Source organism: Pseudorasbora parva, chromosome 13 (genome assembly GCF_024679245.1).
Source record: "Pseudorasbora parva isolate DD20220531a chromosome 13, ASM2467924v1, whole genome shotgun sequence".
Taxonomy (NCBI): domain Eukaryota; kingdom Metazoa; phylum Chordata; class Actinopteri; order Cypriniformes; family Gobionidae; genus Pseudorasbora; species Pseudorasbora parva.
The window spans coordinates 8,030,057-8,055,801 of NC_090184.1; the positions used below are offsets into that span (position 1 = coordinate 8,030,057).

At 41.4% G+C, this 25,745-nt stretch overlaps 1 protein-coding gene across 1 annotated transcript in view; it reads left to right on the plus strand.

Annotated features, from left to right (window-relative positions):
* Positions 1-25,745, plus strand: part of opn7d (opsin 7, group member d) — a 155,482-nt gene that overhangs the window by 120,875 nt on the left and 8,862 nt on the right. The window contains exons 6-7 of the mRNA XM_067413072.1: positions 2,076-2,214; positions 14,365-14,560. Coding sequence (XP_067269173.1) covers positions 2,076-2,214; positions 14,365-14,560 — 335 coding nt within the window. The remainder of the gene's footprint in view (positions 1-2,075; positions 2,215-14,364; positions 14,561-25,745) is intronic.

The following is a 25,745-nucleotide window of genomic DNA, read 5'->3' on the forward strand; positions in this document are numbered from 1 at the left end:
GGGAATTTTTTGCTAAAGCTTCATATGCTTACTCTGGGGACATCAGAGACTTAAAAAGGGGCACAATAGGACCTCTTTAAATGCAGTTTTTGACACAATAGATCATGGCATTCTTTCATAAAGACTTGATCATGTAGTTGGGTTCGAGGGATCTGTGCTGAATTGGTTAAGGAGAGAAAATGTTCCATTAATTTGGGGAAATGTTTCTCATCTGGTGCTCAAATCTCCTAAGGTGGCCTGCAGGGCTCTATTCTGGCTCCTCTTCTTTTTGCCTTATATATGCTTCCACAAGGTCATATTATTCAGAAACATAACATCATATCATCTCTATGCCAATGACACTCAGCTTTATTGTTAAAAACAACAACTGTTCTATGTCTAATCTGCTTATAATTGAAATTGAAATAATTGCTTTTGCCTGACAGTTCTGTCTTCTGGCATTGTTAATCAGCTTGGTCCCCTCTCTTCCAATCTACGTAACTGTGTTAAAAACCTTAGAATTGTTTTTGATCCCACATTGTCTTTTGATAAGCCGATCAGTGCTGTTGTGAAAAGCCGTTTCTTTTAGTTAAAATCAATTGCTAGAATCAAGACGATGCTTTCTATTAAGGACATTGAAACTGTAATTTATGCATAACATCTTGGTTGGATTACAGCAATTCACTCTATCTGGGTTTGCAAAAATCATCTCTGGATCGGTTGCAATTGTTGCAAAATACAGCAGCCAGATTACTGACTGGCTCTAGAAAACGTGAGCACATTACTCCAGTACTCGCCTCTCTAAACTGGCGGGCACTCTTTGCTTTGCTAATCAAAGGATCTCTTAAGCAGAAACTGTCTTTTTAGATTCTTTACATTTTACATTGTGGCTGCTGTCATAAATAGTTGGGTTTGCCCCATCAAATGGCCCTGTGTAAAGATAGACATCTGTAATGTCTGAGCAAATGCATTAAGGATGTGCGAATAGATGTAGTGTAAACGGCTTGTTTAGAGTATAGGCCAAGCTAGCAGACTGATAGTCTATGCTGAAATTAATGTTTAATTTTACTGTCTATAGCTTCAACATTTTACCACATTTTTAAAGACGTTAATGGTCACGTAGTTATATTATAACATAATTTTAAGGTTTTCTAACCATTAAAATGCCTACAGGACTGCTTAGGCAGATCTTATAAAGTGCTGCAGTGATAAGTTATTTTTGTAGGTCAGCCTTGAAGTTGGCATCATCCTGGTTTCTTTGACAAAAGCCCAATAGAGTTTTCTTTTTTTTTTTTTGGGGGGGGGGGGGGGGGGGTTCCATTGGCCTTTGGATTCTTGTAGAAAATAAGCTCTGTGTTCAACAAATGCTTATTAGTCTGTGCATTATTCTTATACATTTTGTTCATTATGATAATCTTCTCAAATTAACACACCTTTTTGTCAGTTTGAAACAGAAGTTGCAATACTCGTTTTTTCTTTATTATGATATCCGAGTGAAATGGCTTCTCAAACAAGAAAAAAATTTAGACTTTTTGCTTTCATGCGGTTGCATGAATTATTAAAAAAAAAAAAAATAATAATGGAGGAAAAAAAAAACATTGACTTCGGGACAATGCAACCAGAAGTGCTAAAATGCTAACTTGTTTCTGGGTTTGGGCCTACAAAAATACATCATCCCTGCAACACTATTGTTTATGACTATGATGTTCAATGGTCTCCTTTCAAAAAAGTAAGCATTTAAAATTAAAATAAACTTTTATTCAAAGAATGTATTTTTGTACAACATTGCAAGAATAAGGATGACTGATGTTTGATAATTCATCTTACCACAGCTTTCTTGGTACAGAGTACTTGCTCTTAAGAGCATGTGGGAAATAAATGGATTAGGGCAACAGGAAGTGGTGTAATTTATGAATGTTTTACTGTTAATAAAAACCTTTTAAATAGAGCCTTTGTTTTTCAAAATGAATTGATTTCTGTTTTCCCTGTCTATTTCTGATCTCTAGTGCGGTAACATTCCCCAACACTATAGCAAAATTGAATGTGATCAGTCAGTACTAAATGAATGTTTCTGTGTATTTGCTTTCTTTTAACAGGAAACAAATTCTCCTACTCCCATGCCTGTCTGATGATTGTGGGGGTGTGGTGCTATGCCATGGTGTTTGCTATAGGTCCCTTAGCAAATTGGGGCCACTATGGCCCTGAACCCTATGGGACAGCATGCTGCATAGACTGGTAAGTGCATGGGAGGATGCTAATGGAAACACTAAAGGATTCTCAGAAAACCAGACATAGCAAGCCAGATGTGTGCAATTTATACACCATTAGTGGCATCAGCACTTGCTGCCACAATACTGTGTACTCTGTGTGATTGCCTGGGCAGAGGGCATTGCCGTTGTTTAGGTGTTCTGAGTAGTTTTAAGTGTGTTCTGGGTGATTGCTTACTGGCCAAAATCAAAATTCCTCTGTAAATGCAAGTATACTTTGCCTGTTTTATCATCTGCCAGGGCAAAATTGTACATTTGATCACTTTTGATCACTTCATTGTACTTTTTACTCTTTGAGAAGTCATCCTTGGATTATTTATAGTTCAAATTAACTGGGATAGGATAAAGTGTTTTAACATCAAAAAATGGCACACTTTTTAAAGTTATCTAATGTGCTGCGTAAGCTCTACTGAGCTCACATGGCTGCACTCTTTAAAAAAAACTTATTTTTTCTGATTTTATTTTTAGATTGTGTTGATGGAGTATAGACAGGAAAATTAGGCTGAGTCTTATTTGTCCTCTAGGTCTCAGTCAGGTGGCTCTGTTCACTTCACTTTATTTGTTTTGCAACAAGACCAGCTTAAATATATAGAAGACAAACAACCCAGGAAATACGTGACTCTGCCGACATTTTTGCAACACCCAAAATATGGTACGTTTACCTGCACTTTTTGGGTGAACCGTCCACCGGAGGCGCTAAGTGGTAATATTTATTTTTTCTCCATTCCCAGACTGATCTCATGAAATGGCGTATATATGATACACCAATTCATATGCCATTTTGGCGTGCTATCAAAACGCATAATCGCTTTTTAGCGTGTTTATCAACGCCGTTACATTCTATCCCCCTACACTGCCCCTACCCATCACACACACATGCACACACACAGCCCCTACCCTTAAACCTACCCATCACACACACACGTACACACACAGCCCCTAAACATACCCTTCACACACACACGTACACACACAGCCCCTAAACATACCCTTCACACACACACGCACACACACAGCCCCTAAACCTACCCATCACACACACACGTACACACACAGCCCCTAAACATACCCTTCACACACACACGCACACACACAGCCCCTAAACCTACCCATCACACACACACAGCCCCTAAACCTACCCATCACACACACTCAGCCCCTAAACCTACCCATCACAAGAAACATTCTGCATTTTTACATTTTCAAAAAACATAATTTAGTATGTTTATAATCCATTTACCTTGTGGACACACACACACATATTCAGACACATTTTGAACGCGTAACTCAAACACTTCCCTAAACCTACCCATGTGTGTATTATAAAAAACAGGATAACAGGCAGATACGACTGCAGGCACAATTTATTCAGAATGTACAAATACTCCAAGTGTTCCGAGGCCAAACGATTGATTTGTGTGAAGAAAATCCCCAAAAGCGATCAGTAACGCCGAATCCATCCACCAAATATTAATAATACATTTCAAATATTGCCGCCGGAAGAAACATCAGGTCAGCTTTGACCACATTGGCTGTCATGTGTCTTGTGACCAATTGAGTCATTACGTCAGCTTTGATTGTAAAATGCCATTGGCTCTTGTGTGTCTCGTGACTGAACGCGTCACTTTCCGTGTGTATCATTTGAATTAGAAATATGAATGAACGAGTGCGTGTGTGTGTGTGTTCTGTTCACAAAGGAGCGCGATCATCATTTCAACGACTAAAACATTAAGATCAACTCTGTTCTTCACATGAAGATATCGTATGACTTCAGAAGACTTGGAAAGCAACATGAGTTAATACTTTTATACTGTTTTTTGGTCCGTTTTTGCAATAAATACATGTGACTGTCCATTTATTTGCCTGTTACGTGTTTTACATTTTTGAGAGTTGGTAGGTTTAGGGTGGGAGTGGAGTTAGTTGCTCCAAAATATAAAATTAGCCTATAAATATTCATTCGGTGAGATCAGGCTGGCGGAGCGCCTCTGGTGGACGGTTCGCCCAAAAAGTGCAGGTAAACGTACCTGGAGGTACATATTTCGGGTGTTGCAAAAATGTAGGCAGAGTCACGTATTTCCAATCAGCCTGGGTTGAAGACTAACCTGAAGACGCCTGAAAACGACACAAGACAGCAGCAGCACAAACATCTACCTACTTTCCACAACTCCTTCCATGCTCGAATATAACAAAGAAACTGCAGTAGAAATACATTATGTTTAAACCTGTTGCTTCTAACAACGGGAAATCTAAATCTAAGTCCAGATGGTAGAAAATTAAACTCAAACTGCAGGGGATAGGAGCTATTCATTAAAATGGATTGGGCTTTGCTTACAACCTGACAATTATACAAATCATTAGGCTGGCTCTGGTGAGCTGCTATATTTGGACGAATGGTATTGACTATTTTCACCACCGCATTTTTTTTTACAAATGCTATGCATTTGAACAAGGCCAGTCATCTGTGTGAATGAGCACTTCTCAGAACACTCATGCTGTATGGAGGGGAGCCCAATGATGTTCCTGGAGATCTGAAGGTTCCTGCAAAAATCAGCCCTAATCAAACACACCTGAACCAGCTAATTAAGATGTTCAGGACTGCTTGATAATCACAGACAGGTGTTGCGTTCCACTACACTTTTAGGCTGCATTTACACTGCAGGTCTTTATGGACAATTCCGATTTGGTGACTATATCAGTTTTTTTTTGTGAAAGAGTTAGTAGTGGTTTCAAAGAAAACACTTAGCAGATTACTGCTGAAGTAAAATCAATTTAAAATATGAAAGTATGAAAAAGTTATGGAAGTTTAAATTAACTGTAAATGAAAAATACTGTACTAAATATCTTTTATCTTATATAAAATATATATTTTACAAAACAAAATTACTCTAAAATTACTCTAAAATCATAGCCATATGTCTAACCAAGTTGTGTTCCAAATTTCAAGTTGATATCACAAAAAAGCTAGCCTGACAAGCCAGACCCACAACAAGATGTTTGGTCTGGAAACTCACCATTGACAGCTCAATCCGAGGGGCGGGATAAACGGTTGTCTTTCAAACTCCCTCTGCACGCGATAGGATAGCGCTACAACCAACCAGAGCAACGAAGGTGAAACAGAGCTTGTTGATAGATTAAACATTCACCGTATCCGGTCGGCAAAACTCCGAACACATCTTCTCTTTTTAAGAATGACTTCAGTGCCGCTCTTTGTTCTTTTCTCAGAGAAAAGCTCAACTCCAAGTCTTCCAGAATCACAGTCAAAGCTGATTCGAAAGACCGTCGGTCGCCAGTTTCTGTGTTTACTAGAAGCACGCAAGCGCAACTCGGCCGTCGTCATCATGGCCCCGCCCACCGACTCTATACACGATGTGATTGGCCCGTCCAGATTGAGAGGAATACAGCTCAGAAGGGTATTGAGAGTTCCTAGACGACACTCGCGGGCAGATTAAATTTGCCTCCGCTAGGGTGCGTCCAGATTTCTAGGCTACAAAAATGCAAGTTCCTATGAGAAGCTGTAACAAAAATAGCCATCGGGGGTCATCCACATTCATTAGATTTTTTTTTAATGCATTTTCCTGTAAATTTCTGTCCAAATTTCACTTCCATCACAAAACAGTCACCAAATATGGAACCTTGAGACTCTGATCTTTCCGACAATATGTGTTCTGTCAAGATTAAAAAAGATTTTGATTATAAAGTAAGTTTTGTAATATGAAACATGACACCGCCCCCTAGGGGAGGAGCCTGCTATAAGAAATTCAAGTACCATTTCCATGGTAACACAACGTCCGATTTCAAAATGATTTTTACAGGATGAATTTTGACTTTCTGAGCTTTCGAGTGATATCTAATTTATGATGATTACTAAAAAATAAGATACGAAAAAAAGGCCATAAAAAAGAGTGCCAAGTGTCCTACCTGTGGGACGGTGACAGTTAGGGGTTAAAGGTCAGTAAAACATTGCTCTCGTAAGGAGTCCTTGATCACAGTTTGTGTCCACCTGAGTTGACTTCATTCGCCTACATCATTTTTTAAATGACGTACGACTCGCATTAACTGGGGAATATATATACGATTTGACCACTTACATGGCAGATGTACAAATGCACGATGTACAAATGCACGGCAAATGGACGAATCCAAATGATATCGTATTTATTACCACATACGAGTGAGGCCTGAATCCAATCTGAGGATATCAGACTTCATGCTGTTTTTTTCCTGCTTGCACGTTCACATGTCATATCGGATTTGTGTCACAAGAGAGGGAAAAATCGGAATAGGGTCACTTGAACCATGCAGTCAGTGTAAATGGGGCATTAGACACGCACTTGCAAACTTCCCTAAGCACTTCCCGTGGGGGAATCCCCGCCGCCATTTTGAAGTGTGTTCCAATTCGTGAAGTGGATGAGGGAACTTTGCCTTGCTGCCATGATTTTGAGTCTACGTCATATGTACACTTCAGGCAGCTTCATATGCCACAATGTAACACGATTGTGACATCACTACATATCACTAGCTGCGTTTCCATTACAGATTTGCGAAAAACTTTTGCGATATTTCTTAAATGTCGATAAAAAACTGTTGCGAAATGACAGCGTTTCCATAGCTGCAGTTATGCGACTAAAACATATTACTTTCCTCTCGCGATAGGTCATTCCAAAATGATGGCACTTGGTAGGTTTGTATATCCCATCCATCACACTAGCCATTATTATTATTAGAAAGGAGACATACGTGTTATCCAAGCATTAATGGCAAGGAAAGCCCCTTAGGTTACTTAAGCGGCACAGATATGAGGTGTGTGTGTGTGTGTGTGTGTGTGTGTGTGTGTGTGTGTGTGTCAGATCTGCTTCAAGGTCTTCATGATAATGTGGCATTTCTGTGTTTAGCATCCAGTATTACTGTAATCCTATTGTCTTTTATGAGTTTAATAAAAAGCTCCGTCTCGTCTTCTCTCCAAACCGAACCATCATCTGTAAATAATGATCGACTTTTACGCGCGCCAGGTTGACGCGAGTAGAGCGAAATGTTTGAATTTGCATGGTAACTCAAATGTTTTTTGTTTTTTTTTTGGTTTTGTTTTTACCACTTTCGTTATTTTGGCTAGATATTTCATTTGATGGGCATGTGAATTGAATTTAGAAATGCTTTGAAAAAGAAAAAAATGGCATTTAATAAACAAAATTTTTTTTTTAAATGAAGACAGCGTTTGGAGTGAGTGCATGCAAAATAATTAATTCCCTGAGTCCACAAATAAAAATAGACAGTTTATAGTTTATAATTATGTCTTGAACTTATCTGTATAGCTAAAAATGACAAGAGTATTGTGAATTGTTTCATCTCTCTTAAAGGAAGAAGGAAAAAATGAGAACGTCGGCGCTTTTATCGGCCGTGGGTTAAAAAAAACATAGCCTAACTACGAAACTAAATAGGCTACGTTTAGGACTAAACATTAGCCTGTTATATTATTATTTTAATTTATATGTTCATTATGAAAAGTGAGCAGCATGAGTAAGAATCGCAATTTTTTTTTTCCCGTTTTGTATAAATTGTATTTTTATTTTTATCGATGTTTCATCAATTAATTGCCTGTTTATTAAATAAGAAGCAAACTAAGATCGTCTGGAATGGATTGACGTGCGTAACTGGCCTGTTTCCTCGGCCTTTGAGTAAGGCTGAAACTATAGGCTATCTCTTTCTGTTTTAATACATTTCTTGAATATATGTCTTAATTACAGTATATATAGCCTGTAGTCCTTATTAGGAGAAAATATATGTCCTTTTAACTACATTATCTTTACGGTGTGGAATTGAGTGGAAAATATAATATATAGGCCCTATGTTGCAGCAATGCGTCACCGCAACAGGTGACCTGTAAATGCGAAAAAACCGTTTCCATTGCAGTTTTGCGAAAATGTCCTTTTTCGAATTGCCTGAAAAACCACCTCATGAGAGCGTAAAAACTTTTTTGCGATATATGGGAGTTTTTGCGAAATTGCCGCGTTTCCATTAGGCGTGTTTTCAATTCGCAATTTCAATATGCGCAATTTGAAGGGTAATGGAAACGCGCCTACTTTTAATTTACCCCACCACAAACAACTCCATGATATTTATAAAAACATTTAAAACAACACAAACACACCTATATACATATAGAATGTTGCATTAAACAATTTTGTAAAGGAAAAAATAAATAATAAATCAACTCCATAGTGGATTCCAAGGGATCAAGGACTTAGGACAGAGGTCTTCAGAGGACCCACTGTCCTGCAGAGTTTAGCTCCATCCCTAATCAAAGACAGGTGAAGCTAATCAAGCTCTTCAGGATCACTTGTTGAAAATACTCAGGCCAGTGTGCTGAAGCAGGTTGGAAATAAACTTTGCAGGACAGTTGGTCTTCAGGAGCAGGGTTGAAGACTTCTGGTTTAGGACATTCCAGTTTAGTCAACAGCAAAGTTTCCGCCAATAGTGGGCACTCGTATGATATGACACACATCCGAGTGACTAAGATGGAGGAAAGTTAGCAAGTGAAGGTGTAATAAAAACAAACTGGAACTTTGCAGGAAGGTTGCTTTCCAGAAACAGGATTGGGCACCCCTTATATAGCTATATCAGGAGTCTAGCAGGATACAAGTCTTTTCCCTGGTTTCACAGACTTGCACTAGTCTCAGACTAAAATGCATGTTTAAGCTGTTTTAACTTAAAGCAACTGGCACTAAAAAATCTTATAATATGTCAGTGCCATAATTTGATCTCAAGATGTACACCAGAAGTGTGTTTTTCTAAGGAATGTTTAAAAACGCTACTTAAATGTCCTAATTGAACTAAGGCCTAATCCTGCATTAATCTAAACTCTGGGTGCTTCTCTATTCTTATTTGTGCATCCTTGTTGCCTTTACTTGCTTCTTTGTTCCACCCCTTCAGGATGCGAGGAAAAGACATGAGGACGAAGGAACTTAATCAAGTGAAATTATCTACCCTCGCTCCCTTTAGCATCAATTAATGATTAATAATAATAATAATAATAATAATAATAATAATAATAATAATACATTTTATTTGTATTGCACTTTACATTTAGAACAAATCTCAAAGTGCAACAGTTAAAGAACAACTCCGGTGAGAAATGACCCTAGGGATATTTAACAGATGGTTACCGAGTAGTTTTCATGAAAATCGATTGTAAAGAGTTTTATCTCTAAAAACAGATTAGCTTATAACGCTTGTCTATGGGGCAAAGAGTAAGTGAAATTAAATCGCTAGTTAATACCACTAACAAGGCTCAAAATAGCCTCACACTAACACGGTAGCATAATGAGGGTCCCTACATGCAAACCGAAGCATTGAGAACTTTGTAAGTGTACAAACAGTTTAATAAGAAGATACTTTATAAAGATAGTGCATTACGCATTTACGGACAGGCGCCATCTTGGAAAACAGTCTCGACTAGTCGAGCCACGAACGCTGATGAACTGTGACTTGGAATCTCATATGGTCCGTTGATTCCGGAAGAAAGCACTGAACGCAACAGAGAAAATAAATAAATAAAAATAAAAATGACCATGTAATTAGATTTCACAAACTTAATTCCTATTGACCAGCTCACTTAGAACAGCGTTCGTTGCTCGACTAGTCGAGACTGTTTTGTAAGATGGCGCCTGTCTGTAAACGCGTAATGCACTCTTTATAAAGTATCTTCTTATTAAACTGTTTGTACTCTTACAAAGTTCTCAGTGCTTCGGTTTGCATGTAGGGACCCTCATTATGCTACCGTGTTAGTGTGAGGCTATTTTGAGCCTTGTTAGCGGTATTAACTAGCGATTTAATTTCACTTACTCTTTGCCCCATAGACAAGCGTTATAAAATAATCTGTTTTTAGAGATTAAACTCTTTACATTCGATTTTCATAAAAACGCATCGCAGAGAACAATCTACTCGGTCTCCATCTGTTAATTACCCCTAGGGTCATTTCTCACCGGAGTTGTCCTTTAAGATAATTTAAAAATGGCAAAACACTAATAGATTGAAAAGCTAAAAAGACTCTCCCAAAAATAAATGTTTTAAGTCCTTTTTAAAAGTCTCAAGAGCTTGAGGTGCCCTCAGATGGTCGGGTAGGGCATTCCAAATCCGAGGAGCGGCAGAACAGAAAGCCCGATCACCCATAGTGCTGAGCTTAGTCTTGGGAAGATGGAGGCGGTTTCAGTTTGTTGAACGAAGTGATCGAGCTGTAGTTGAAGGTGTGAGTAGTTCTTTCAGATAGAAGGGGGCATTTCCATAGGTCCACTCGTGGGTTAGAAGGGAGACCTTATATTCAATCCTGGTGGAAACAGGAAGCCAGTGAAGTGAATGGAGAATGGGTGGGATGTGATCGTATTTTCGAACTCTCAAGAGGATCCTGCTTGATGACTCTACACCACTGGATTTAGCTTGCACGTCAGATTCTTGAACATTAGAGATATTCATTAATATTGTAATAGTTTCAACCTCCACAAAATACCACATTTGTCAATGTCAATATTTGTTATTGTCAATTATTAACAATTAATTATTCCCAGTGATTAACTGCTTTTTATTTGTAGTGTTATAGTTTGTTTAATTTTCTTGTGCTTTGATATAATTCTGCAACTGTCCTACTACAGTTGTTTTAATTTGAGTTTGACACATTTGTGTCTTGTACATGTAAACAATAATGATAATTATAATAATAATAATAATAATGAATAAACTCAAATAAACTGTGGCAAAATGTGAAGGGGGAGGAGAATTTATACTTGAATCACGTTTAGTCGATAAAAAACTTCCCCAAATGCTCCCTGATGATTTCTCAGGAAATTTCCTCTCTCCTCGATCCTCACCTTCTCACGGTGCAATTAAAGAGTTGAGATGTTCTGAGAAGCACCGAATCTGTGAAACCAGGCCTTTGAGTTTCACATCTAAACTATTGAATAAGGTTCATTCTATTCAACAGTTTAGAAGTAAAAAACAAAGACTCTTAGTCCTGGAACTATACTAATACTGCATAAATGTTCTGAGAAGTTTTTGAAGTAGCCATTCGACTAGATGACAGTGTTTGTTGTCCTTGTTCATATATCCAGATTGCTGGTTTCACTAGGCCATCTGACATCTGACTGATACTGGGAATTATTGGGAGAAAGTAAGCAACAGCCCCAGTGGCATACATGGATGAGGCATTGGTTTCCTAAACCAGGGCTGTCTTCTGAGATGCCCAAGTCCTGGATTGAAACCATCCTCGGCTATGACTCATCTTCGTTATAAAAAGGCCAAGCGATAATTGCCAAGAGATGAATTGTGAAGGAGTCTTCAGACCTCCAGAAACATCACTGGGCTGTGTGGACATCCCTGCATACAGCATGAGTGTTCTGAGAAGCTGTTGAAGTCCTCATTCACACAGATGGCTGTTTTTATTGGCCTTGGTCAAATGCACATCCGTTGTCACTGAGGCACCTCACTAAGGCCGTGTGTCCACCAAAGTGTTTTTAGCCAGCTGAAAACGCCTCGCTGTGAGCGCTTGAGAGCGGTTTGGCAGGCAGCGTTTTTTTTTTCCTCAGTTGAGACTTGCTTGTTGTTATGATATGGAAAATCTGCGGAGGTCTTTCTAATTTCACAGGTAGTTTGTTTCTGTATTGATTCTATATAAAACTGCAGATCCAATGTAAAGTATTTGCTCTGGGATTTGTTTTAAATCATTTTGTTCCGTTATTATTGCTTGTTGTCATCTGATGGCGACACGCAGAATGTGGCGGTTGGTCTTTGTGTTTTTCCCGCCCGTCCTCCACTGTGATTGGACGGCTGAGTGAAGAGTGACAGTGATGAGCACTGCATTTTACTCAAAGTTGAACATTCTTCAACTCTCGGCGACCAGTAAAAAACGCTGAACGTTCAGCGAGTGAGCGTGAAATACTCGCTCAGCGCCTCGGTGCACTCCAGGCGTTCTAAAAACGCGGCGCTCTCATTGAAAACAATTGAAAACGCCAGCCAGCAGCGTGAAAAAACGCTTTGGACACACAGTGGTGTCATTAGGACTGTGAAACCGAAGATTTTGCCTTGTTGCGTCAGAACCGGACCCGGCAAAAAAATAAATAAATAATAATAATAATAATAATAATAATTACGTAGGGAAAAAGTCTGTTTATAAAAATACCAATGTACATGTGGACTAGGCCTGAGATTTAGGATTATTGGGGAATGAGTCCTAAAACCTAAAAGTGTATTTATTTTTGCATTTCTGTACATCATCCCAATGCCAATGGGTTTGTATTCATGGATTTGGTTAAATGCTAAAAATAAGGTGTACGGTTAACACTAGCTCAATATATGGACCATGGAATTTGCTCTGTAGTTAGGGTATGGTTCATATAAAAAAAATGATTCACACTTTCTCTATGCCACTCTGCTCCCCTTAAACCAGATCCAATACCCAGTTGTCTTCAAAACAGCTTGTGTTTAGGCCCGCATTACTGTTGCCTTTTCAAAAATCAGATTAGGCAAAAACAATGACCAATTCAGCATAGCACTGTGGTAGCTTGTCTTCGAGTAAGACCTGGGTGTCTATGTTATTAAAGAAGGCTTAGTACCGTGGGGTTACACTTTATTTTGATAGTCCACTTTAGACATTCTACTAACTATAAGTAACTTTGCAACTACATGTCAGCTAACTCTCATTAGAGTATTAGTATACTGTCAGTAGACTGGTAGGTTATGGTTAGGTGTTAGGGTTTGGGTTAGTAGAATAAGTTGAATTGTAGTTGCCAAGTTACTTATAGTCAGTAGAATATCTGTCGGGGACCAGCAAAATAAAGTTTTAGTAAATATTGATCAGACAGTCTACAAATACTCTAATGACAATTAGTTGACATGTAGTTGCAAAGTTACTTATAGTTAGTAGAATGTCTAAAGTGGACTATCAAAAGTGTTACCAAGAATGGTTTTGGTTAATCAACCCCTGCATTATGGGCAGTGTTGGGGAGTAACAGAATACATGCAATGACATTATGTAATCAAGACACAAAAATCTGGTAACTGTAATTCATAATCAGATTAGTTACATTTTGTAATAAAAATAAAGGGGGGGGGGGGGATACTATCAGGATTACAACAACAGATGACCGATAAATCACTAATGTTTTGACTTTAAAATAAGACATTGAACTCTCATTTCACAGTAAAATATGAGAGAAATTTAGAAAAGGACAATTAAAAACAAAAACGAAGGTAAGAAAAGTACCGTGTGGGAGCGTTTTACTGAAATAGTTAACCAGGACTAATCAAATGATGGGTATATGATATGGGCCCTGCTTAAGTCTGCTTAAACCCCAGATGGGACTCAAACCCTCCTGGCTTAGGAGAAAAGTTCCTTATCTTTGATTTGGCTTATTTGTCTCCAGTGGTTTTCATGGCCCAGGGACACCAACAAACTGGGCATTTGAACAAGGACAACAAACATAGTTATCTAGATTAGTGTTTATTAACTCCCGCCCTCAGGACCTTCCCCTGAATGTTTAACATGTCTCATTAATTGAAAACTGAAAACATTAATGCAGTATTGCATCGGTTCCAGGATTTTGTGTACTGTGGAAATCAATCCTTATTTAGGGTCTTGGCATTTTTTAAGTTAACAATGCCATACAAGGCCGTAGCAGATGATGGTTTTGATCCATCAACCTCTGGGTTATGGGCCCAGCATGTTCCCACTGTACCATTATTCTTGAAGGGTATCCAAGTAAAAAAATCTTAACAGAGGACGATTTTGTTTCATCAACCTCTGTATTATGACCTTTAACCACTCTGCTTAAACCCACTACAGGTTGCACTCAAACCCACAATCACTAGTGTAGGATGGAAGTGCCTTATTCATTATGCCACTGTTCAGTTGCCTTAAATAAATCTCAGTCTTAGTCGGGTGGCCCAGTGACACCAACAAACTGGGCACTGTAATGGAGAAAATGGTTGGGACGATTATTAGGGCCCTGATCAAACGATCAGTATTCAGGGATCTGTGATTACAGCCAGAGGCAATAAACTGTACAGGGGGGTCAGAATCTCTAGCGGTGCACCTTATTACTATCACAATGATTTGTCCTGTTCTCTACTTCAGGTATGCACCAGGCCAGGATGCTCTATCCATGTCCTATATTATCTGCCTGTTCCTCTTCTGCTATGCCCTACCTCTTACCATCATCCTACTCTCCTACATCCTGATCCTCATCACCGTACGAGAGTCACGGCAGGCAGTCCAGCAACACGTGTCGCCACAGACCAAGACGACAAATGCACACATCCTCATTGTAAAGGTAAGAGGAACATCACAGAGTCAATGCTAAATGCCTGGGACACACCGTCAGACAATGTTGGTTTGCGCCTCGGTTGTCTTATTTTTTTGTTTTGTGTTCTGCACTGTTGGCTCTAGTTGGACGCAGACACTTATTTCAGCCGATTATACTTGTTGAATTGGCGTCGGAGCTCGTGGGTAAGAGAGATCACTCTGATTGGCTGCTCAGCTTATTAAATCAGTGCAGGAGGGCCAAGTAATAAAAAATAATGTTCCAGTTAATTGTTGGTGGGCTGCAGATGAGACAAATCATTAATGTGTTGATTTAAATAAAGACACAACTCTCATTTCCCAGACAAATGCAACAAACGTGTGTCACTCTTTTACTTTTGTTTTCAACAACAATGTATCTCCAGAGAAATCCAATCAAGGAAAACATAGAGAATATGCCTAGTGGTAATTATATAAAACACAAAGGAAAAGAAAACGTACTCGGTTACTTTCGTAACCTCGGTTCCCTGAGAGAGAGGAACGAGTATTACGTATGGGAAAAACTCCTTTTCTCGAGAATGTGAAGCAAAATTTTATTAATAAAGGTATCTATGTAAAGCGCAGTGAGCTGCACGGCCATAGCCCAGCGCGAGGAGCGCTCTGATTGGCCGGGCCGCGGCAACTGCAGGAACCTATGGTGAGGCGGCTGAGAGGAACGAACCAATGGGGGGCGTTCCAGAAGCCCGCCGAAAAAGGTGCTTATATTTGCATACAGGAGGCTATATAAGACCCTAATTCGCCATAGGTGTCAGGTTTTAAGATCGACTGAAGCGATACCTGAGAAGCATAAACACGGCACGGAACGTAATACTCGTTCCTCTCTCTCAGGGAACCGAGGTTACGAAAGTAACCGAGTACGTTCCCTTTCGAGAGAGGTTCCTCGTATTACGTATGGGAACACAATGTAAAGCGCCGTGTGTGCTGACTGACCCAGTATACCCAAAGCAGATGTTAATAAACCCCTGATAGACCGACAGAGGCGGCTTATAAGGGGAATGAAGAACCGGAAGAGTCGGTTCGTTTGAACAGCTGATCGGACATAGTCGGATCTTATGATGAATGATAAGTGCTTGAGGGCTAATGTGTACAGGCCAAAACATAAGGCAATCTGTTTGTCAGGGTCTAGAAAGAGCCTAGATGGAGAGAAGCCCTGCTTGTAGAGCTGGAACCTCCAATTGTAGAATCTGATAAAAGTGGACGGAGAGGCCCAGCCTGCCGCCGCACAGATATCTTCCAAAGAAATGCCACACGACCAAGCCCAAGATGAGGCCATGCCTCTAGAGGAGTGGGCTTGAATGCCTGTAGGACAGGTTAGGTCCTAGACCTATATGCTAGTGGGACTGCATCCACTATCCAGTGTGAGAGTCTGTTTCATGACAGCACAAACTTTAGTGCGGCCACCGAAGCAATGAAGAGCTGATCCGACTGCCTGAAGGGGGCGGAGCGCTCTAGATACAATCTCAATGCTCTGACTGGGCAGAATAGGTTTGCGTCTTATTCTCTCTGAGACGCGGGTTAAGCAGTGAAAAGACCTGCATACTGAAGGGGTTGATAGCACTTTCAGCATAAAACCATGCCTCGGTTTGAGCACAACCTTGAAGGTGCTGGACCCAAACTCAAGACAGGAAGGGCTCACGGAGAGTGCAGGTAAGCCACCCACTCGCTTAACCGAGGCCACAGCCAGCAGAAAAACGGTTTTGAGTGATATGTGCTTCAAGCTCGTGGTCTGAAGTGGTTAGGAGGGGGAACCCTTCACGGCCTCCAAAACCATGGCGAGGTCCCAAATAGGGACCGAGGTAGGGGCAAGGCGGGCTGAATCTCCTGGCCCCTTTAAGAAAACACACAATAAGATCACTTTTCCCTAGTGAATGTGCCGCGATCGGAGCGTGGCTAGCTGCTATGGCGGAGACACACACCCCGACTATGGAGGGGGGACGACCCGCGTCCATTAGCTCTTGGAGAAAGCGAGCAGTTCCGCCAGTTCGCATGAGTGTGCATCGATGTTTCGCGTAGCACACTGGTTAGAAAACCACTGACCACTTCAAAGCAGAGCTGCCAGATAGCAGGGGCTCTAGCTTCCGAAATAGTGTTCATAACTTGTCAGAGAGGTTCCCGGATACCGTTGATGGGCCATACGTGGAGGGCCCACAGCTCGGGATTGGGATGCCAGATCTTCCCTTTCGTTGGCGGAATAGGCCATGGGGCTGTGTCTGACAGCTGAAACAGTTTGGAGAATCATGTGCGGTTCTTCCAAAGTGGGGCTATTAAAAAGCACAGGCTTGCAGCTGGATCGCGATCGGAGGGAGCATATAGAGGGAGTCTGGGCCAACATGGGCCAGGGCATCCCTGCGTTTGCAGAAAAAATATTGGGCAGCGTGTGCTGTGTGAGCTGAATCGTTTGCGGGTAAAGGGACCATCCCCCTGGGGACATGGGTCCTCTGGATAACATGTCCGGACCCTGATTCAGAATACCTGGCACGTAAGCCGCCCTTAGGGAGCTCAGTGAAGAGAGTCTGATCTCGGCTGCCCTAGCGATTTTATGTACGTTATCAAGACGTGGTGGTTCTTATGCCGTAAGACGCTCGTTGAGTCTTGAGTCTATGACAATGACTGTACTGATAAGCCTGCCCCTCGAAGGCGAATCTCAAGAATGGCCTGTAGAGGGGGTTATCGTAACGTGAAGTATGCGTTTTTCAGATCTATTGAGAAAACCCAATCCCCGGGGCGAATGTGCGCGAGGATTTGTTTCACCGTCAGCACCTTGAAACGAGCGTGTCATAAGTGCTTTGTTCAGATGCCTGGAAAATGGGCCTGAGACCGCCATCCATTTTCGGCATGAGGAATTAGCGACAGTAAAAACCTGACTCGCTAGCGTCGGGTGTACTGTTTCCGCCGCTCTCTCCTTTAAAAGTGTTCTAGTCTAGACTGAAAGCGCGCATGCAGACAAGCGTGTTTGACCACAGGCTAGTTGACTGCAATAAGGCTAGTTGACTTTATATGGTGTAATTCGGCCGCGGCGGGATTTATTTGTGATTTTGTGAGGCTGAATTAACAGTGCTTATGTAGGGGTGCACACTGTGTAGTGGACACTTTGTCTACAGTGTAAAAACCTTTCCAGCCGCCTGAATAAAGGGGACTGGAAGTGATAGAGTGAAAAAAGGGCTTAGCTTGGCAGCCATTTTCCGATGCCCTTATGCTCTGACAGTGAGCGCGTGCTATGACGTAAGTCGCGCTCTAGTCAGCAACGCGCTGTGGAAGGGGCGCGCGCGCTATCATGACAAGGCAGCCATTACAACTTCCTTGGCAGTAAGCGAGAGCTGCAGCGACATTGTTCTTGACATGCCCAACAGCCCGAGCTCGCTCGTCTAACTTACTCTAGTATTCTCTGTCCGCAGCGCTTCAGCACGACGGCAGTAGAATGAGCTCGGCTCGAGTTAGTTTATTCACTCTAGTATTCTCTGTCCGCGGCGATAGAGCGACAGAACGAGAGAATTGGAAGCGTGAGGAAAAACTCTGTCCGCGGCGCTTCTAGCACGGCGAGAGCTTCGGCTCGAGTTTGTTTATTCACTCTAGTATTCTCTGTCCGCGGCGATAGAGCGACAGAGGGAGAGAATTGGAAGCGTGAGGAAAAACTCTGTCCGCGACGCTTCTAGCACGGCGAGAGCTTCGGCTCGAGTTTGTTTATTCACTCTAGTATTCTCTGTCCGCGGCGACAGCGCGACTGAACGAGAATTGGAAGCGTGAGGAAAAACTCTGTCCGCGGCGCTTCTTCAGCACGGCGAGAGCTTCGGCTCGAGTTAGTTTATTCACTCTAGTATTCTCTGTCCGCGGCGATATCGCGACTGAACTAGAGAAGAGGAAGAGTGAGGAAAAGCTCCGTCTGTCCGCGGCGCCTCCTCAGCGCGACGGTATAGTGACGAGAGCTTCGGCTCGAGTTCGCCTATTCACTCTAGTATTTTCTGTCCGCGGCTGTAGCGCGACGGAACGAGAGAAGAGTGAGGACAACTCTGCGGCAGCGGCGGAAGAAGAGCCGCGGCGGCGGCAGAGTGAAGAGAGCTTCGGCTTGAGTGTGCTCATGTCCTCTAACATTCTCTCTTTCCGCGGCGCTATTCAGCGCGACGGGACGAGAGCAGAGGGAGAGTGAGAAGAGCTCCGTCTTTCCGCGGCGCTTAACGACGCGGCGGAACGAGAGAGTCCTCGAATAGAACAAGCCTGTAAGCTCTAGAAGTGCCGTTGCAGCGGCAACACACACACAACACATACAACACTCAACATAGACACAGTTTAAAGGATATATAACGCCGGATGGCGTAGCTGGAACGGCAGAGAAGGCGGAGAGGGAGTCCGTCGTCCTCAGCTGCAGGTTCCGCTGGTGCCTTTTCAACGGCGGTGCTTCTTCCGGAGATCAGCGAAGGTATCGCTGAAGGAGATAAAATCTGACACCTATGGCGAATTAGGGTCTCATATAGCCTCCTGTATGCAAATATAAGCACCTTTTTCGGCGGGCTTCTGGAACGCCCCCCATTGGTTCGTTCCTCTCAGCCGCCTCACCATAGGTTCCTGCAGTTGCCGCGGCCCGGCCAATCAGAGCGCTCCTCGTGCTGGGCTATGGCCGTGCAGCTCACTGCGCTTTACATACCTTTACCTTTATTAATAAAATTTTGCTTCACATTCTCGAGAAAAGGAGTTTTTCCCATACGTATTACGAGGAACCTCTCTCGAAAGGGAACTACATTAGATATTGCTTTATAACTTAACAGCTTTAACTAAAAATAATCACAAGCTAAACAGAAATTGTTCTTAATCATTATTAAGCATTTTCCAACATGATGATATGAAATATTATGTTAATAATAATTAAATATTAATGTTTAAACCTTAATTTAGGAACTAATATGCAGACTCTTGTTAAGGCGGGATCCACTTGTTTAAGCAGAAATTGAGGCAAAACAGATCAAAGAGAAATTTCAAGAAGGAGAATTAAAAACAAAACAAACGTAAGGGAAAAAAATACAGTGATAGACAGCTGAAAAGTTTTGTATATGATAATAAACTATATATCTTGAGCTGAACTAATTTCATTTATTGCGTGTGTTTTCTGTAAGTTGCAGAAAACAATGGCATTCCAATTTTAGTTGGAAAAGTAAAGCCTGTGTTTAGGCTATTAAGATAATTTCATTTTGAGAAATAAGAACTTTTACTTTAAATAAATATTATTTTAAAAGTAGGCTACTTGAAGGTGCACTATGTAGGATTTTTGCAGTAAAATATCCAAAAAACATTTAGCCAGTGTTACAGTATATATTTTGTTCAGTTGAGTACTTACAATATTCCAAATGTTTCCAACTATTTGTAAATTGTGAGAAAACTACGATTTTAAAAAAAGGAACCGGGATGTGTGAGAGAGTCGCCTGTCAATGCCGTCATATCCGTGCTACCCTCAGTTTCTGCTTTTACTGCCATAGAAACCATGGCAACAGATGTGGAAAACTGCGTAACGTCTAGCGCAGTGTTTCTCAAACTTTTTCTGCCATTCCCCACTTTGGAGGTAGGGAAGGGCCACGAGCCCCACCTGTCCCCAATCACCCAACAAAATGGTAATTATCTAGGGTTTAAGTTTGCCTGTTAACATTTATTTGATTAACATCACATTTAAAACTTTCATGTGTACAGTCAAAATATTTTAGCTGAGTTTTTTTAAGGCAACGTTATTTTAGAACGTTTCATCTTAATGTTTCTATGGCAACGCGTCATGTTTATCACGTGACTCACCACAATCAAAAAAGCGCTGAATGACAGATGTATCGCTTTTATTACGTTTTTTTATTTTTTATTCAAAATATTGACATACTTGCTTACCATGTCATCAACTGTCTAATAATCCAATTGTAGGTGTGTTTTGCCATTTAAAACCCTTTATAAATGATCTTGATTTTGATAATATCTATAATGTGAGATGGGCGCTGCCACGTTTGAACAAATGCACCGCAGTTCAGAGTCCTGTCAATCGGATTTGCAGTACGTATATTTATCAGCTTCTCCTGGAATAAGTAAGTGACCGGTGAACTGGGAGAAGAATCGAGCAAACTTTATAGTTACTTACACTATGTGTATCTCATATGAATAAAACTTTTCGGCCAATTATATTTGAATGGATTGTTATTGCTGCTTCCAAAGACACCAGTGTGTATTCTACAAACTCTAAATGTATTGTTTTACTAGTACTTGTGTATTTAAATGTTACCTATTCAATTAAACCTAAAATAAACAGTATGCGGTTGAAAACACTGCATGACGTATGTCAAGAGCTGAGCGCGTATGCATCTGGCTCAGTGCCAGCCGAAGCGCGTCCCACCGTTTGAATCTGACAGTTATGTCACGTCACTAAACATTCTAAATCCCATATGTGGGTCCGTACTCTCAGGGGCATAGAAATAAAAATCCCATGTGGGACCGCTCAAAAGGTTAATAGAGATGGGCACAAAAAATTAACACATTTCCTCCCGTTTGTCGTGCCCCACTTGTCATGTCTCTATTCCCCACCAGTGGGGCGCGCCCCACACTTTGAGAAACGCTGGTCTAGCGGCACGCTGATGTAGTTTCGTTCAAACATTATGAACCATGGCAAGCAAATTTTGGAACAAAATGAGAAATAAAAAGTTTGAGATGGCGAGAGCGTCGCAAACAAACTTCGACTTGACAGAGATGCTATTCTTGCATATGCTTTATTAGACAGGTGAGCAAATGTCCATAAAATGAATCGAGATCAACACAATGAAATATTACAATATCATCAGCAGTGTTGGGGTAGTTACTCAAGCAATAGTTACTAGTTACTTCTGTAAATTGTAATGAGATTACTTTCCTAGTTACTGCATTTGAAAAGTAACTTCATTACTTATTCCTGTTTCTTAATTTAGAGTAGATACATGGACAAACATCATAGCCATATCATCACTTAACCTGTCAGCATAGTGTTTAGTGTATAAATGTTTACGAAATGGCATGTAAAACCATATGAAAGAACAATATCTCCGTCTGCACAAAGAAATATGCCTCATATAAAATCCACAAACAACAGGATAAAGGAGGCTATAATGGGGTCATTTTAAAATGACAAACCACAAGTTTCAAAACACAGGCTTTGGGAAACGAGAACAAAACTCTTCTCGTGAGAACAAAACCAGCTTTTTAAGTGGTCAATGAAAAATATAAAAATAAATGTTACTTTGTGTTTAAGAGAGAGAATGAATGTGATTTAAGGCCAAATCCTGCAGACAAAGTTGGAAACTAGCTCATTTAAGAACGTGCATTTATTATTACATGGACAGAGCTAGAAAATAATGTAGAAGCGTTTAAAATGCAAAGCATAGTTCAGTTGAAACCTTGCCCTCTTTGGCTTGTTGTTGATGCTGTAAACTGAATGTACGAGGCAAGCTGACTGTTTAAATAAAAGCACTGAAATAAAAATCTCTTAATCAGTTTAGCGTCATTCACACAGGAAGCTTTTTTCGTTTTTTGTTTTGTTTTTTTACTTGAGTGCCATGTATATAAAGCCGCGTCATGCACAATACTATGCAAAAGTATGGAAGAGATGTTTAAATGTTTAAATTAAAAACAAAAGAAATGGCAATGGAATTTTAAAAAAAACATCCTGTGTGGCATTTAATTGCCTCTCCACGCAATTAAAGGGTAAGTTCACCCAAAAATGAAATTTATGTCTTTTTTTTTATTTTATTTTATTTTATTTTTTTATTGACATACAGACATACAAACCACAATAGTGCAGTAATTGACAATCGAGTAATTACATAATTCTAGAAGTGAAATAAAAGTGTGTTCATGTATAAGGTTTGTGTGGGTGAGTGTAGGTGTGGGTGTGTATTCATAAGCAAAGTTACACATTTACTATTTATTATATTATCACTACCATCACTTCTCATCATCATTGTAATAATCAGTGTCCCCTTTTTTTTTTTTATGTAATATTTATCATTGTCACCACTTTCAATGGATCAATAAATTTTACATAGTATAATAATAATATAAGATAATCCTCCCCCCACATCTTTTCAGTCCCTATACTTTTTATTTTATTTTTATGTTGTGTGTTGTGTCTAAGGTGCATTAAAAGAAGGGGGACATTGTGCGAGTGTCTCAACTTAGGACAGAGATGCTGTCCTAGAGAAACCATTTCTCGCCTGTCCTACCTGCCTTAGTGTTTATGAGGTTTTTCAATTTAAATATACACACATACACACATTTCTCTTCTACATTGTGGTGCATTAAAAACACATGAAAAGATTAGGGGGAAAATTAGAAATAATCAATCGATTTTACTATAGTAGTAGTGGTGACAATGAAAACCAGGTTTGAAGTTCCAAAACAGCAATAATAATAGTTGATGATGATGATGATGATGATGATGATGATGATGATGATGATGATGATGATGATGATGACAATGATGAAAGCAAAGACAACAATGGAAACAACAATAATAATAAAAATAATAATAAATAATAGCAATCATAACAATAACAATAATGAAACAATGAAACAATATTGACAATAATTAGAACTATGCAGTAATACCTGTGGATTGATTAAGAGATGGGAGGAGACGGAGTTACGGAGAGAGAGAGGATTTAGAGTTGTAAGAGGTCAGAAAGTGTTGGATGGCAGAGGTCGCTTTCAGGTGAGGGATTATAGGGGAGAGATGTGTATTCCATTGTAATAAAGTCGGTGAGAAGATTTTTCCAGTGGTTAATGTGTATTTTGTTACGAGTTTTCCAGTTCATGAGGATAGTTTTCTTGGCAATGTCATTTATGTCATTAATGAGTCACCCTAATGTTCCACAGATATTTTATATTTAGTCTGACAAAGCTATACTGCCAAAAATAGCAAAAACTACGACTTTATTCAGCATTGTCTTCTCTTCCACATTTGTTTTCAAACCTCAAATAAAGATTCAAACGGTCATGAATCAGTGTATTGAAACTGCCAAACTGCTGAAATCACGTGACATTGGTGATCCGAATCATGAATCAATCCACTGATTCATGACCGCTTGAATCTTTATTTGAGGTTCGAAAACAAACGCGAAAGTGAAGAAAGTGTTATTTTTGGACCAAAATGTATTTTCAATGCTTCAAGAGATTCTAATTAACTAACGTCTCGGTTACGTAAGTAACCCTAGTTCCCTGAGGGAACGAGCCGCTGCGTCGAAACGCTGTGAGAACGCCTCTGCGTTAATGTGTCGTGAAGCGCGTGTAGAACCATTCCATCGGAAGATCGATCGATCGTCGGCGTGATGACGTCAACGACCGGAAGCTATAAAGTGTCCATGAAAACAAACAGGAACTAGCTTCTGATAAAGCCTGAAGTAAGTGATCACGGGCACGCCGGGAGTATGGCCGGGCGACGCAGCGTCTCGTTCCCTCAGGGAACTAGGGTTACATACGTAACCGAGACGTTCCCTTTCGGGGAACTCGAGCTGCGTCGAAACGCTGTGAGAACGCTTATACCCACATCGCCATGGGACCAAGTGCCTCGTATGTGTGAAGCCGTAGCGCACACGACTACGAAAGCACCTGCGCCCCAACGGTAGATGCCAAATCTAACTCGTAGAATCTGACGAAAGTTAGCGGCGAAGACCAGCCTGCCGCATTACAGATATCTTGGAGGGAAGCCCCCGACAAAAGTGCTTTAGAAGCAGCCATACCCCTGGTAGAGTGTGCCCGGACAGCCAGTGGAGACGGCTGCCCGACCGCCTCATAAGCAAGTGAGATGGCCTCGACCACCCACTTGCTCATTCTCTGCTTAGACACTGGAGCCCCCTTTTTCTGGGCTCCGAAACAGACAAAAAGTTGATCAGTCTTTCTCCACAGGGCAGCTCTGTGGACGTATGCATCTAACGCCCTGATCTGACGTCAAAAATGGAGGAGGACAAAAGGCTTGTAGAGTGATAGGGCCCCGTGAGCTCGTAGGAACCCTGGGGATGTAACCTGGTCTGGGATGTAGAAAAGCCTTTACCATACCAGGTGCAAACTCTAGGCATGAGGGCCCTACTGACAAGGACTGAATATCTCCTATTCTTTTGAGAGATGAAATGGCCAAAAGAAAGATGGTTTTTAGGGTGAGGAATTTCTTTGAAACCTCCTCCAGGGCCGCCACGTACACCTTTATTGTGGAGGGGGTCAACCCTGCCGAGAACCTTGCCTGCAGGAAATTCAGCACTGTACCAACCGGGCAGTTAACTGGGTCCCACTGGCGTTCTCTGCACCATGCTGAGAAAAGTTTCCATTTCAGAGCGTACAGCTTCCTCGTGGACGGAGCTCTGGAGTGAAGGATCTTGGCCGAGAGACCTTCCTCTATGAGCCTGGCCCCCTCAGAGGCCAGGCCCACAGTTTCCACAATTCTGGGTGTGGGTGCAGGAATCTCCCACCCGCCTGAGAGAGCAGATCCCTCCTGGTCGGAATCTCCATCGGAGAGCCTTCCAGGAGAGATATCAGCTCCAAAAACCATACTCTGGTCGGCCAGAACAGAGCCACTAGAAGTACCTGGGCCCCGTCCCGGCGTACCCTCTCCAGAACTCCTGGAAGCAAGACAATCGGGGGAAATGCGTACAGGGGCAGCCTCGCCCACTCCTGTACCATGGCATCCAGCCCCAGTGGGGCTGGATGCGACAGAGAGAACCACTGAGGACAGTGAGAATTCTCTGCCGAAGCAAACAGGTCTATCTCCGCTTTCCCATATTTTTGCCATAGGAGCTCCATCACCTCGGGGTGGAGTCTCCATTCCCCGGGCCTCGGCCCCTGCCTCGACAGGATGTCCGCTTCCTGATTTAGGACCCCTGGGATATAAACTGCTCTGATGGACAGCAGTTTCCCTTGGGCCCACAGGAGGATCTGACGTGCCAATTTGTATAAAGGACGGGACCTCAGACCCCCCTGATGATTTATATAGGCGACCACCGACGTGTTGTCTGTCCTGACTAATACATGATGGCCCCTGAGGTCGGGCAGAAACTGTTTCAATGCAAGAAACACAGCGAGCATCTCTAGCCGATTTATGTGCCAATGCCGCTGATGTTCCTGCCACAGACCCTGGGATGAACGGCCACTCATGGTCGCACCCCAACCCATGAGGGAGG